We start from the raw sequence: 15577 nt of genomic DNA, 5'->3' as shown, positions 1-15577 counted from the left end.
GTGATGCATCATGAGCCTTTTTGGATTTTGGAGGCAACATATGTCACATTTGAGTATACTTCTTACAGCTACTTAAGTTACTATAAAGTAACCCATTAGTCTGCTTGTTCTGAGTGGCTACGAGAGCAAGAGAAGTCTAGGCAACAAGTCTAGAATGCAGTGCAAGCTGCATTGCTACTCAGCGATCTAGTGATATTTGGTGTCTGTGGCAAGGAAGAATGCTGTATGTAGCCTCTGACAAGTCCCAGTAGATAACAGTCCAGAACTCTAAGATTTTGCAGCAAAACAACGCCCCCTTCTGCAGATTACCATTTTCTCTTTGAAAAACAGCTTCTGGCTTGCTATTAGACCATGAGTCATCAAGAACTCCTGCAACCTGAGGTACTCATTATGAACTGGGAGTTATCTGACTTTCCAAGCTAAACAGTTGGATGCATACAATAGCAATCCATCCCAAGTGGAAATGGTATAGTGGATGGTGCTTGAGCAAGTCCAGAATGCACTAGAAAGTTGTATGTGCAGGTGATTCCGATCCCTTTCACACTTACTTCTGCTGCATTGCCTGCTCTCGTTTAGCTGGCATCACTGGCGTCCTGAAGATTTCCTTATGACCAGCACACAGAGGAAGAAAAATATTGGACCTGTTGAGCAGAAATATTCCAAATAACTTTAAGGGTATATTTGCTTACTTTCCTGGCATTGGAGATGGCCAAAAGTACTTATCTACATCAATTCATGGACAGTGAATAATGGTTTGGCTGGCTGCCCAGGAAATTGTAAAGAACAAGATTGGAAGGTTAATGTCAAGGAAGACTAAAGAAGTATTTTAAATACACCTTTCAGACTGGGCATAGAGTGTGAAGATTTTATATTTCGGTGTGAATGTTCACCAAAGGGAATCTGAGACAGAGGAGGTTTTCAATAATCAGGTGGACACGCTGACACAGCCTATGGGTCATAGAGCCAAAGGATCAGTCAGCCTCTTTCTCCAGCCACCCCAGGTCCTGGTTAATGGAACCAAATACAAAGTAGTCATGTGGTAGGGATGGAGGCTATGCATAGACTCAGCAACATGGACTTCCTCTGGGCAAGACCAGTCTGGCTACTGCCACTGCTCACTACCCAACCTATCAACACCAGAATCTAATGCTGAGCTCTTGATATGGCACTCTTTTCTGAGGGTTGGAAGCAGCCAGCCACCTGGTAGAAGGTTGATTACATTGTACCTCTTTTATCATGAAGGAGTGATTTGTCCTCACCAAAATGTATATATTCTGTATGCAGCTATGCATTCCTTGTCTGTAATACTTCTGCTATCTGAGGATAGAATGTTATTCACTACCATGGTATTTCTTGTGAGTTTAATTGTGTCCTCCCCCCAACTTCACGTGTTGAAGTCCGAACTCCCAGAACATAACCTTATTTGGAAATAGGGTTATTGCAGATGTAATTAGTTGAGATGAGGTCATTAGGGTGCGATATAATCCAGTAAGACTAGAAAATAAAAGGGGAAATTTGAACACAGAGACATGCACACAGGGAGTATGCCATGTATAGATGAAGGCAGAGATCAAGGTAATGCTACTACAGGCCAATTAATGCCACAGACTGCCAGCAAAGTACCAGAAGCTAGGCAAGAAATACGGTCTTGATTAACGTGGCTTTATAATAAATCTTGAAGTTGAGTATTGTCAGTCCTCAACTTTGTTCTTCTCCTTCAATATTGTGCTGGCTATTATGGGTTTTGCTTCTCATAAACTTCAGAAGAAGTTTGTCACTATCCACAAAATAAGATTTTGATTGAGATTGCATGGAATCTAGATCAAGATGGGAAGCACTGATATCTTGACAATATTGATTCGTCCCATCCATGAACATAGAATATCTCTATATTTATTTAGTTCATCTCTGATTTCCTTCATCAGAACTTCGTAGCTTTCTTCATGTAGATTTTGTATATATTTTGTTAGATTTATATCTAAGTACTTAATTTTGGGGAGCTGCTAATGTAAATGATATTTTTAAATGTCAAATTTCATTTGTTCGTTGCTGACAGATAGGAAAGCAATTGAATTTTGTAAATTAACCATGCACCCTGCAACCTTGCTATAACTGTTTATTAGTTCTAGGAGATTATGGTTGCTTATTTTAGACTTTCTACATAGAAAATCATATCATCTGTGAACAAAGAGTTTTGTTTCTTCCTTCCCAATCTGTATACTTTTTATTTTCTGTTTCTGTCTTATTGCATTAGTTATAATTTCCCATACAAGGTTGAAAGGAGTGGTGAGAGTGCACATGCTTGTCTTGTTCCTGATATTAGCAGGCAAGCTTCTCACCATTAAGTATGTTAGCTGCAGAATTTTTAAAAGATGTTCTTTGTCAAACTGAGGAAGTTCCACTCTATTCCTAGTTTACTAAGAGTTTTAGCATAAAGTTTTGGATTTTGTGAAAAGCTTTTTCTGCATTTACTGATATGACCATGTGGTTTTTCTTCTTTAGTCTGTTGATGTTATGGATTACATTAACTGACTGGCTGAACTGAAGGCTGATTTAACATTTAACATTTAAATCAGCCTTGCATACATGGGACATCATTCTTTTTTCCATTCCGTCATTGTCTGCCTTCTGATTGAAAAGTGATTACATTTAATGTAATCACTGATAAGGACTTCTGCTGTTTTCTTACTTCTTTCCTGTATGTTTTGTTACTTTCTTGCCCCTCACTTTCCCCATAACAACTGTCTTTCGTGCTTAGTTTATTTATTTTTGGTAGTGATATCTTTTGATTCCCTTCTCATTTCTTCTTGTGTTTTCCATAGATATTTTCCTTGTGGTTACCATAAGCATTACACATAACAACCTAAAGTTTAAACAGTCTAATCTAAACTTATTCCAAGTTAACTTTAATAGTATAGAAAAACGTATGCCTATACAGCTCTGTCCCACGCCCTTTGTTATTGATGTCCCAAATCTTTATACATTGAGTGCTCAATAACATTTATTTTTATGCCTGTCTTTTGATTCCTTAGAAAATAAAAGGTGGAGTTACAAGCCAAAATTACATTAATACTGTTTTTTTATATTTGCCATTGTATTTACTTTACCAGTGTCTTAGTCCATTTTTCTGCTACTATAACAGAGTACTACAGACTGGATAATTTATATACAAGTTTATCTGGCTCAAGGCTCTGGAAGCTGGGAAGTCCAAGAGCATGGTGCCAGCATCTGGTGAGGGCGTTTGTGCTGCCTCATCCCATGGCAAAAGGTGGAAGGACAAGACAGTGTGTGAGACAGAAAAGGATCGGGGCTGAATTTCAGAATCTTTATCAGGAACCCACTTCCATGATAACTAACTCACTCCCATGATAATGGCATTAATCCATATATGAGGGCAGAGCCCTTATGACCTAATCATCTCTTAAAGGTTCCACCTCTTAATACCATCACAATGGCAATTAAATTTCAACATGCATTTTAGAGGGGACATTCAAACCATAGCAACCAGAAATATTTATTTCTTCACTCAGGTTTGAGTTACTGTCTACCATCCTTTCATTTCACCTTCAGTGACTCCCTTTAGCATTTCTTGTATGGCAAATCTACTGGTAACAAGCTCCCTAACATAGATTTATAATTGCTTTTTTATGTTTTTGTCTTTTAATTCCTATGGAAAATAAAAACTGATGTTATAAAGTTATAATAATACTGGTTTTTATATTTGCCCTAGAATTTATCTGTCGTGGAGATATTTCTTTCTTCACATGGGTTCAAGTTACTGTCTAGTGTTCTTTCATCTCACTGAAGGACCCCCTTTAGCATTTCTTGTCGGGCATATCTCACAGTAACAAGCTCCCTAAGCTTTTTAAAAATCTAGGCATGTCTTAATTTCTCCCTTATTTTTTGAAGGACAGTTTTTATGGATATATAATTCTCAGTTGACAGGTTATTTTCTTTCAACATTTAAAGTATATCATCCCATTGTCTTCTGGCCTCCATTAATTCTAATTAAAAATTAGTTGATAATCTCATTTAGGATCCCTTGTAATGTGATGAGCTGATTCTCTTGCTACTTTCAAGATTCTTTGTGATTTTTGACAGTTTTCATATACTGTGTCTTGGTATGAATCTCTTTGAGTTTATGGTATTAGAGGTTGTTGTAGAGGCTTCTTGGATTTGTAGACTTATGTCTTTCATCAAATCTGGGATGTTTTCAGCCCTCATTTTTAAAACACTTTTTTGCTTTTTTCTAGGACTCTCATAAACCATATGTTGGTCCACTTGATGGTATCCTACAAGTCTTGAAGTCTATTCACTATTTTTATTATTTTTCTTTATGCTCCTCAGAGTGGATAATTTCAATAATTCTATCTTCAAATTTGCTGATCCTTTCTTCTGCCTGATCAAAAACTCTACGGAAGGCTGGGCGTGGTGGCTAATGCCTGCAATCCCAGCATTTTGGGAGGCCGAGGCGGGTAGATCACGAGGTCAGGAGTTTGAGACCAGCCTGGCAAACATAGTGAAACCTCGTCTCTACTAAAAATACAAAAATTAGCTGCGTGTGGTGGCATGCACCTGTAATCTCAGCTACTTGGGAGGCTGATGTAGGAGAACTGCTTGAACCCAGAAGGCGGATGTTACAGTGAGCTGAGATCATGCCACTGCACTCCAGCCTGTGTGACAGAGCAAGATTCTGTCTCAGAAAAAAAAAAGCAAAAAACAAAAAACAAACAAACTCTATCGAACCCTTCTAGTGAATTTCTCACCTCAGTTGTCGCACGTTTCAGCTACAAAATTTCTACCTGGTTCCTTTCTATAATTTTTATATTTTTATTGATATTCTCATTTTGTTCAAACATCATTTCTCTGATTTCATTTAGTTGTCTTTTAACTCTTTGTGCATATTTAAGACAATTGTTTAGTCTTTGTCTAGTAAGTCCAAAGTCTGGGATTCCTTAAGGATAGTTCAATTAATTTTATTCCTGTAAATGAGCCAGATTTCTCATTTGTTTGCCTGCTTTGTGATATTTTTATTATAACTGAACATCTCAATATTATAATGTGCTATGGAAGTTAGACTTTCACCCTTTCCTAGGGTTTATTATTATAATTTTTTTTTTTTTTTGTCTTCAGTCTTTGCCTTTATTTATCCCTGTCCCTCCCAACCCCCAGGCTCCCAAGTTCTATCTCACTCCTCCACCTTCCCTGTCCTCTCACAGCTGAGGTTCCGGGCTGTAATGATGGCAATGCTGCCCAGCACAATCCCTGCCCCCGTGATGTCAGAAGGTGCCACAGTCTCATGGAGCACATAATACTGCAGTATAAGGGCCACCACCACCTCGGAATGCAGGACAGCGCACACCAGGGCAGGGTGGGCCTTGGTGACCGCATAGCCCACACATGTGAAGGAGACCAAGGCGAGGATCCCCACTGCCCCCACACAACTCCAACTCAGGAGGTCACTGGGCAACACGGGGGTCTGCAGCACAAAGAGGCCTGGCACAGAGCCCAGCAGCCCCACCAAGCCAGATAGGAAGGCCACTGTTGGGAGGCAGGAGGGAAAGTGCAGAGAACGATACACCAGAAGCCCCAGGGACAGCGCCAGGCCTCCCAGGAAAGCCTGCACATAGCCCAGGGCGGTGTAGACACCCATGGTCCCCTCCTGTAGTGTCCAGAGTCCAGGTCCCACAATGATGATTAGTCCTAGGATGCTGCCCAACAGTCCACACCAGTCGTAGCCACTGAGACCCTGGCTCTCAAGGCAGAGGGTGAGGATGGCGGAGCAGACGGTGGAAGAACCTTTGCGAACAGTGGCAGCGTTGCCAGCGGGCACCACCTGAACCGCACTGTAGGCACATCCAATGCTGAGGACGTTGAGCAGGGCACAGAAGCAGGCCCGGCCTCGGATGTCAGGAGGTCCCAGAAGGGGGTCGCCACGCAGTTTAAGTGGCAGGGCAATAGGGAGGTGGAAGAGGCATCGACAGATGAGCAGCTCCAGCGAGGGCAGGTTGGAAGCCTGGTAAGCCATACGAGAAAGGGGGCCCACGAAGCCAGCAGGCAGGCCCCCACCCAGCAGGGCCACCAGCAGACCATTGGTGGCATCAGAGGGCTGGCAGCGCTGGCACCAGCGGAGGCTGGGTGGAGCGGAGGGCGGCGATGGGTGTGTGGAGTCAGGCAGGTTGAAGTAGGGGTGACTGCCAGCCATCTTTCCTTGGACTTTCTCCTCTCCTCCTGGCTCAGGGAGCCTGGGCCCCTCAGAGCTCCAGCCATTGTGACCTCATTGGAGTGGGGGTGGGGTTCTTCCCTGGAACTCTCCTGAGGTGGTAGCACACCTATTTTCCCACTGAGTCCAACTCTGCTTCTTTTCTTTCTTTTTTTTTTTTTAATTGATCATTCTTGGGTGTTTCTCACAGAGAGGGATTTGGCAGGGTCATAGGACAATAGTGGAGGGAAGGTCAGCAGATAAACAAGTGAACAAAGGTCTCTGGTTTTCCTAGGCAGAGGACCCTGTGGCCCTCCGCAGTGTTTGCGTCCCTGGATACTTGAGATTAGGGAGTGGTGATGACTCTTAACGAGCATGCTGCCTTCAAGCATCTGTTTAACAAAGCACATCTTGCACCGCCCTTAATCCATTTAACCATGAGTGGACACAGCACATGCCCCAGAGAGCACAGGGCTGGGGGCAAGGTCACAGATCAACAGCATCCCAAGGCAGAAGAACCCCTCCCAGTACAGAACAAAATGAAGTCTCCCATGTCTACTTCTTTCTACACAGACACAGCAACAATCTGATTTCTCTATCTTTTCCCCACCTTTCCCCCTTTTCTATTCCAGAAAACCGTCATCGTCATCATGGCCCGTTCTCAATGAGCTGTTGGGTACACCTCCCAGATGGGGTGGTGGCCTGGCAGAGGGGCTCCTCACTTCCCAGAAGGGGCGGCCGGGCAGAGGCGCCCCCCACCTCCCTCCCAGACCGGGCGGCTGGCCGGGCGGGGGCTGACCCCTCAACTCCCTCCTGGATGGGGTGGCTGCCGGGCGGAGAGGCTCCTCACTTCCCAGACGGGGTGGCTGCCGGGCAGAGGGGCTCCTCACTTCCCAGACGGGGCGGCTGCCGGGCGGAGGGGCTCCTCACTTCTCAGACGGTGCGGCTGCCGGGCAGAGGGGCTCCTCACTTCTCAGACGGTGCGGCTGCCGGGCAGAGGGGCTCCTCACTTCTCAGATGGGGCAGCTACCGGGTGGAGGGGCAGCTGCCGGGTGGAGGGGCTCCTCACTTCTCAGATGGGGCAGCCAGGCAGAGGTGCTCACCTCCCAGATGGGGTCACGGCCGGGCAGAGGCGCTCCCCACATCTCAGACGATGGGCAGCCGGGCAGAGACGCTCCTCACTTCCTAGACGGGATGGCGGCCGGGAAGAGGCGCTCCTCACTTCCCAGACTGGGCAGCCGGGCAGAGGAGCTCCTCACATCCCAGACGATGGGCGGCCAGGTGGAGACGCTCCTCACTTCCCAGACGGGGTGGCGGCCGGGCAGAGGCTGCAATCTCAGCACTTTGGGAGGCCAAGGCAGGTGGCTGGGAGGTGGAGATTGTAGCTAGCCGAGAACACGCCACTGCACTCCAGCCTGGGCAACATTGAGCACTGAGTGAACCAGACTCCGTCTGCAATCCCGGCACCTCGGGAGGCCGAGGCTGGCGGATCACTCGCGGTTAGGAGCTGGAGACCAGCCCGGCCAACACAGCAAAACCCCGTCTCCACCAAAAAAATACGAAAAACAGTCAGGCGTGGCGGCGCGCGCCTGCAATCACAGGCACTCGGCAGGCTGAGGCAGGAGAATCAGGCAGGGAGGTTGCAGTGAGCCGAGATGGCAGCAGTACAGTCCAGCTTCAGCTCGGCATCAGAGGGAGACCGTGGAAAGAGAGGAAGAGGGAGACCGTGGGGAAAGGGAGAGAGGGAGACAGGGAGAGAGGGAGAGGGGGAGAGGGAGAGGGAGAGTGAGAGGGAAAGGGAGCGGGAGCTATTATTATAATTATTGAAGGATGTAGTTGTCTATACATTCAGTTACTTTTCAATGTTAACATCAGACAAACCTAAATACAAAATAAGTGATCTGCTTTCTTTCTTTTTTTTAAGTCAGAATCTGTCTCTGTTATACAGGCTGGCACGCAATGGCATGATCATAGCTCACTGTATCCTGGAACTCCTGGGCTCAAGTGATCTTCCCACTCCAGCTTCTGAGTAGCAAGGACTGCAGATGAGCACCATCATGCCTAGCTAATTTTTTAATTTTTTGTAAAGACACGGTCTTGTTATGTTTCCCATGCTGGTTTCGAACTCCTGGCCCTATGTGATCCTCCCACCTCAGCCTTCCAGTGATTAACACAGACATATAGACCAATGGAAGAGAATAGAGTGCACAGAAATAAATATGCATATGGTCAAATAATCTTCAACAAAAATAACAAGACCACACAATGGGAAAAGGACAGTCTCTTCAACAAAGTGTTGGGAAAAACTGAATATCCATATGCAAATAATGAAATTGGGCCCTTACCTTACACGATATACAAAAATTAATGCAGAATGGATTAAGATCTAAATGTAAGATTTTAAACTATAAAACTCCTAAGACTGCTTTTTCCCTCCAACAGTGGTGCTGTTTCTGGATGGATCATATCAGAAGGCACATGATGTTGATATGTCCCATTACTAATGATGTTAACTTTTCCTGAGATAAGGTGATATCTACCAGTTCCTTTCACTATAAAGTTAGTATTTTCTCCTTTGTAACTAGTAAGTATTTTGTGTAAGGCTATTTGGAGATTATATTCTGTTCTTCACAAACTTTCACCTGCTAGTTTTGCCATTCACTGTTAGGCATTGCCTAAGTCAATGATTACTGTAATAATATGCCAAATAGTGGCTTTTTAATTCCATTTTCTTTCTACATTTAATAGCTGGCATTCTACTCTAAGAAAGAGCTTTCCTTTTACCGTCATTGAGTCATGTGTTTATATTAATACATACTAAATCAATATGTAGAATACATACTCCTAATTCTTGGGAGATTCCTGTGAAGTATTTAGAAGAAAGGGTCACAATGTCTGCAGCTAACTCGGATGTTTCAGCAAAATAACAGTGTAACACACACACACACACACACGTGGTATTAAAGCAAATGTGGAAAATTTTACCAATCATTCAATCTAGGAACAATCTAGGGAGATCAGTGTACTATTTTGCAGCCTTTTTGCAGATCCCAATTTTTTCAAAATGTAAGGTAAAAAATATATAGATTTAATTGAAACACCATCCAAACCTTCACCAATATTTGAAAAAAAAATTAAAATAAGCCCACAGATTTAATTTATTAGCACTTAAATATATTCAGATTGTATTACCATCGTCTATAGAAATTTAACATTAGCCATCTGTGCAACTGTCCTCTGAGGCAGAGGAACACCATACGCAAATATTACACACTAAGAACAGTACCACATTCGACAAGACTCTTTCTTGATTCAGTAAACCAAGCTTGACAAACCGGCCAACCCAAGGTGAATGATTACAGTTATAGGGTACAGGGGAAATTATCACCTAGTGAATATTACAAACAATATTAAAATGTTACACAGACTTACAAAAGTTCTGCTTTTTTTTTTCCCTAAGACTATATGTATATGTGTGTGTGTGTATACACAGGTTCACAATATGGAAACCTGTACCTTACAGCACTCTTGAGGTTTCAGCAAAGCATACATTATAGACATATTTGCCATACAGTGCAATTTTATTGTATAAGCCATGAATAATAGTGCACTTAAATCCTAGAGTCACATTCAAATATTATCAAGAGAACAATCCAAATACCCGGCTATTGAAGAAATACACATTCTTTGTTTTTATAAACTAAGTTCTGCAAGTACAACATTTTTTTGTGTAGATGGTATTAGATCAGTAAGGTTTTAAACAATGAGATTTAGGGTGCATTTTGTAGAATAATTCACCTCTCCAAAGATAACGTGCATTTTAAAAGTGAAGCAAATGTCTTGGCCAGACAAACACAGGCAGTGTTGTACAACTCAGTTTTATTACAAATCACAAATATAGTTAATCCTTAGACCTGCAGACGGTTAAAGAGAATGGCTCTAGAAGTCAGTAAACTCTCATCAGAATTACTTTGCAGGACAATGTAGCGTTTACAGTGAGCCTCATTATCTTCCACTAAATTGGGCACGAATTACTCTTCCACAGTGTAGTTCAAGAGCTGGAACATTAAGTTTCTTAAAAAGGATTTAGATAACAGGTTCAGGCATTTTAATACCCAGTCCTAGAATTTCACAGGGTCTCTTCTGGGACTATTGGTTTAAAGGCAGATGCTGTGGACAGTGGATTATAAAGACCAAGTGAAGGTAGAAGTAATTTTATTCAAGAAAATAAAGAAAACTGATACCATAAGAAAGTTATAGTATCAGTATATATTTTATCATCTGAGAATAAATGTAAATGGAGAAATGAGTCTTATTTATTTATTTATTTTTTTGAGATGGAGTCTTGCTCTTTCGCCCAGGCTGGAGTGCAGTGGTGCGATCTCGGCTCACTGCAAGCTCTGCCTCCCGGGTTCACACCATTCTCCTGCCTCAGCCTCCTGAGTAGCTGGGACTACAGGCGCCCGCCACCACGCCTGGCTAATTTTTTGTATTTTTAGTAGAAATGGGGTTTCACCGTGTTAGCCAGGATGGTCTCGATCTCCTGACCTCATGATCCGCCCGCCTTGGCCTCCCAAAGTGCTGGGATTACAGGCGTAAGCCACCATGCCCAGCCTATAATGTTTTTAAAGATGATGGGTAACATAAAAATACTATGTGGTAATAACTTAGAATACTAGGTCTGGAGGAGGAGAACAGGCCTAGCCCATGTGAAAGAATAAGCAGTAGCTAATCTATGTGGTCTTGAGGTATAGTATAAACCTGGAAAGTTCTCTGAACCTCTTCAGTTCTGAGGGTTGCCCAATTAAAACAACAACAACAACAACAAAACTTTATCAGATGTACTGAATGACTTCATTCTCTGATAAATTTCAAAGCTTCCAGAACAGAGGATCAACTATTGTAACTATTGCCCATTTCTCGTCCAGGAAATACCTTTCTGATAAAGAGTGCTCATAAAACACTTGTGTCGTTTTCATTCATTCTATCTAGAAGTGGGCAAATACCAAAATCTTTATCCCAGATTAAGGTCGGATAATAAGTTAACCTGATGACCTACTTTAGACTGACAATTCAAACAGCTATCCCTGAAACCAGACAACTACAAGAGTTATGCCTTGAAGCAGATCTTTCAAAGTGCAACGAAACATTACTTCTGTTTTTCACTTGAGGAGACTAAATTATGGTCATAACTTTTCCATGATACTGATTTTTTATTTAACATAAACCAAATACTGACTGAATCAAAGACTAAAACCCCACAAAATTTCATCCTTTACAACAAAAAGCAATAAAATCCCACTCCTAAATCAGGCCTCAAAGTTCAAAGAAATGTTTAAAAATCCCCCATATGGGATTTGACATGAATGTCTATTATTGTCCCCCCCAAGTCTTCTCAAAAATCACTTTAAAATCTTGCTTTGAGACCCTAAGTTTTCTTGGAAATAAAATACATTTATAGATTGTTTTAAACCTACTGAATTTTACTATTTCTGCTCGCTTTCTTCCCATTTAATAAAATCAAAATAAAAAATTTTGACCAAATAAATATTTATTGAAAGGTCCTGCCACCAAAAAAGCTTCAGGTTTTTAAAAACATATAATCAAACAACAATGTTCTTCTGATTAAAAAAAAAAAAAAGTACTTATTTAAATCTGAGGATCCTTATATGTTCAATAGAGGATTGTGGTGATCCTTTGTATTTTAAAAATATTCTTTGTGAGGCCTACTTTACGTATCTCCTGTATAAAAACCAGCTTTCACTCCACATGAATAGAGAAGATGCTGAATACGCAGGAATCTGATTATCCCTCACGTGATTATTACTGGCCCCTCTGGGGCAATCTGCTTGCTCACTCATTCTGCCACCATTCTCTTCATTCAAGCGTTTAATACCACATTTATCAAAGGCAACTCTCTTATGCAATGTTTAACAAGTGTCTTCTCAGGAGTGTATCCGTGTCATTTATTCTTCTCATCCAAGTAAGCACGAACTTAACAGTACTACTAAAAATCTTCTTCAAATTATATTGATAATGGACTTATTTTTGACCGTTTTTGGATTTGGGAAAACTCTAATATTTGGATTACCAAATAACACTTTTGTAGATGCACTGATACCGAAGTTTATTTTTACAACCTGTAAACAGATCTGAAGTTTGAACAATCCCTAATTATAAATTAATACTAAAATGCAAACTTGCCAAAACAGTATAGATTGTTGTCTCAGTGAGACAGAGAAAACGAAATGCGAATACCGTGCTATGACTGTACTCTGGCTCGCACAGCAAATGTGCATCAGGAAGATGGGTCTACCTTGATGGTACATCATCTCTCCATGACCAGACCTAATACAAACTCCCTCGCAAGTTTCCACCCATGGAAGCCCTATGGCCGATCAACAGAAGCAGTGGGAGTCACTTCAGGCTTTTTCTTTACTTAGACCCAGGGTCTCGCTCTGTTGCTCAGGCTGGAGTGGACTGATGCGATCATAGCTCACTGCAGCCTCAACCTCCTAGGCTCAAGGGATCCTTCTGCCTCAGCTTTCCTAGTGGCTGGGACTATAGGCACACACCACCACACCAGCCTAATGGGAGTCACTTCTAAAGAAAACTCTCTAGATGGTTTTCCTTATATGCCTGTTAGCTGAGAAGAAAAGGCTCCTTCATATACAATCTTGAGACAAAAAGAGAAGAAAACAAAAAGCTCAGCTGTATTAACAGACATAGCAAGCAATTCTGAGGGAGCACAAAAAAGTGAGGCTGTTTCCTTTTTTTTTTTTTTTTTTAACAAAACTAAGATGGACATTTCACACAATGCAGAGCTACGAGAACATCTCTAATGCACCTTGCCATGGGATTTTAATGCCACAAGGTTCATAACTACAGCAAAGAAATAAGTCAAAAATAAACTGAGCTTAAAGAAGGCGGCAGGCCAATTTTCCCAAAAAGACTGTGGACTGTGGGCTGCTGTGTAGCCTTTGCTACAAGGCTGAGGAAGCAGAAGAATGATGAATTGGGCAACTGGTGATGAAAAGTATTTGCCATTTTCAAAGGCTTCTCAGTGTGGCCAAAGATTTTGCTAGTCAATTTTTAAAAAATTGTATTTTTAGCTCAACACACAGCTCTAAAGCAGGGTTCAGTGTAGTGTGTTCTCTACCGAAATGGTTATATACAGATGGTATGGAAATGGTTTTAAAGATTACTCATAAACTATCCTTTTAAAGAAAAACTAGACTCGGTCATATTTGTTAAAATGAGCAATGTCACCAAACAGAAATGTAGGTGGGAAATACTGAACTACAAACATTTGGAGTTGCAGGCATAGACTAGCAGAGCATGAATAGTCATCACTGTTTCTATAACACTGAAACACTCAAATCTGTTTCTGAGGTTTAAAACACAGAGCTATATTATATTCATAAACTTCCCCCTCAAGTTATATTTGCCTAACACATAATGGACAGATCAATAGAGCCAAAGCAAATTTGCAAAAGGCTCAGGTCAACATGAAAATTTTAACCTTAGTATTAGTAAACTCTTAGAATACTTACAAATTAAAAAAACACACAATAAAACACACATACACATATAAACCAGTGCAATAAGAACTTTAGACAAGGGCAGTGCATCTCTGGTTTAAGAAAACCTATTTGTAGCTTGATTATAACAAATTAACTCTACTCTAGATGATGGTTTAATTTTACAAGCAGCATTTGAAACACATTGTATATGTATGCTCAAAACCTGAAAACCAATTCACCAGTAACAATTCTCAATCAGTAACAAATTCCTACTTTAATTGTATATTGCACATACTTTTAGTGTCTACGTTAAAATAAATTTAACTCTTCTTAATGTAAATATCGGAGGACCATACCTGTTGCCCTTGTAGAAATAATTTACCTTGAATAACAGATTTTCCTTTCTTGACAAACAAGAATGAGAATAGATTTCAGCTTCGTTAGTTCAAAACTATTTTAAAGAAAATGGCTATTTTTTGTGGCGAAGACACTGGAAATGGATTGTTAAACACAAAATCCTTGGTTTATCCATTGTTGCCATTTTGAAAAACATTTCTATGGTCAGAGTGTTTAGAAGTCTGACCCTTTTTTTAAACCACCAAATAGTCCCTAGAGAGATTAGCTGTCTCCTTGACTGCTCTAGAATGCTGTTTGGAGAGTGGACACAGAGAAAAAGCTTTGGATAAAATGGCATGAAACACAAATGGCATTAAATAGGTCATCTATTTCACGTAAAAATAAAATGACTAGCACCTCCTTCAGGCTCCCAAAGTGACAGGCCCTAACAGGCCACATGAAACATGGTTTATGATAGTAAGTTTCATTATTCATACAGTATTGAGAAATCCATTACATTAGAGGGGTCCCACATCTAAAGCCTTCACTTCAAGGCTACCGTGTAAAAGTGAACTGAAGGGCACAAGGAGAGAACGGCGGACACAGGCCCAAGAAGGTCCTTGCGAAGGGTGCGAGGAGACCTTTCAGGGACTCTCCTGCATCCCGTCCTCTGTTTCCAGTTCTGCCAACTGCCTTCTAAGGATATTGACTTTTGCTTGTAATTCTTTATTATATTCAATGATGTTAACCATTTCTTCATATGCTTCATCCAAATACTTAGAGGATCTATTCCAACGTAGGAAAATACCTATTGAATCCAGGAATGGAAAACAGAAGGAAGAAAGGTATATACAATGGATTAAAATTACATTTGTGGATAAGATGTAATTTATGTATTATACATTCTTTTTTCTTTTGTTGCCACAACTCACATCTGTATTTTATTATACTCTAAAATATACAGGAATCTTGAGGTACTGAAAAGGATGCAATTGAATACAATATTTGAGAAGTCACTACTTGTATGTACATGCTCATTGATTCTTCAGAAATATCCCACAAAATTATCAAATAGATCCAAATACCATTTTATGATATATTCAAGAAAACAAGATGATAATTTACAATGTCATAAACTTTCCAATTTCACAATATAAATCATTTATTTTTATAATTATAGAATATTGCTCAGACATGTAAGATCCCTTAAATGTGTGAAGCCATTTTCACCTGAAAAGTGACAACTACAGTAAAAGCAGAACCACATACGTTGTTATTTGAAAGCCTGAACTGTAGCCCACGTGCTTACACGCCTCTCTCCCTGTTACTTGAGAGGCAATCTTTCAATTCTGCAGGCAATTGCTTCTTTCCCCAAATAATAATAATTATCCTTTTATTATGAACCAAAAGGAAATATTTTCTCCTCTCCATAGCCCTATGTTAACTGTATCATACCACAATAATGCCTTACAGTTACTCAAGTAAGGAGGCACGAAAATCTTCCAGGCTGCACCAT

At 41.1% G+C, this 15577-nt stretch overlaps 2 protein-coding genes across 6 annotated transcripts in view; both read right to left on the bottom strand.

The window, feature by feature from the left end:
• The window catches only part of MTMR9 (myotubularin related protein 9), a 64136-nt gene that overhangs the window by 9845 nt on the left and 38714 nt on the right, over positions 1-15577 (bottom strand). For 3 of the 5 annotated variants that reach the window (XR_010112908.1, XR_010112909.1, XM_014343670.5), the window contains exon 10: positions 549-641. Coding sequence is in view for 3 of the 5 variants with exons in the window: in XM_014343670.5 (XP_014199156.1) it covers positions 583-641 (59 nt within the window). In the remaining 2 variants the exon portion in view is untranslated. Of the gene's footprint in view, positions 1-548; positions 642-9764; positions 14870-15577 lie in introns of those variants that run through there. The other 2 variants (XM_003805324.6, XM_034965618.3) reach the window with 1 other exon arrangement.
• On the bottom strand, positions 2088-6368 carry SLC35G5 (solute carrier family 35 member G5). Its single transcript, XM_055116251.2, has one exon. The coding sequence runs from the start codon at positions 6203-6205 to the stop codon at positions 5189-5191; it is 1017 nt and encodes a 338-aa protein (XP_054972226.2). The 5' UTR covers positions 6206-6368; the 3' UTR covers positions 2088-5188.

The sequence above is a fragment of the Pan paniscus genome, chromosome 7, assembly GCF_029289425.2.
Source record: "Pan paniscus chromosome 7, NHGRI_mPanPan1-v2.0_pri, whole genome shotgun sequence".
NCBI classification, from domain to species: Eukaryota; Metazoa; Chordata; class Mammalia; order Primates; family Hominidae; genus Pan; species Pan paniscus.
This window is presented reverse-complemented; position numbering and strand designations above follow the sequence as displayed.

Bases quoted from the DNA above. Each gene is read 5' to 3' on its own strand.
- SLC35G5 (XM_055116251.2), bottom strand. From the start codon at position 6,205: ATGGCTGGCAGTCACCCCTACTTCAACCTGCCTGACTCCACACACCCA.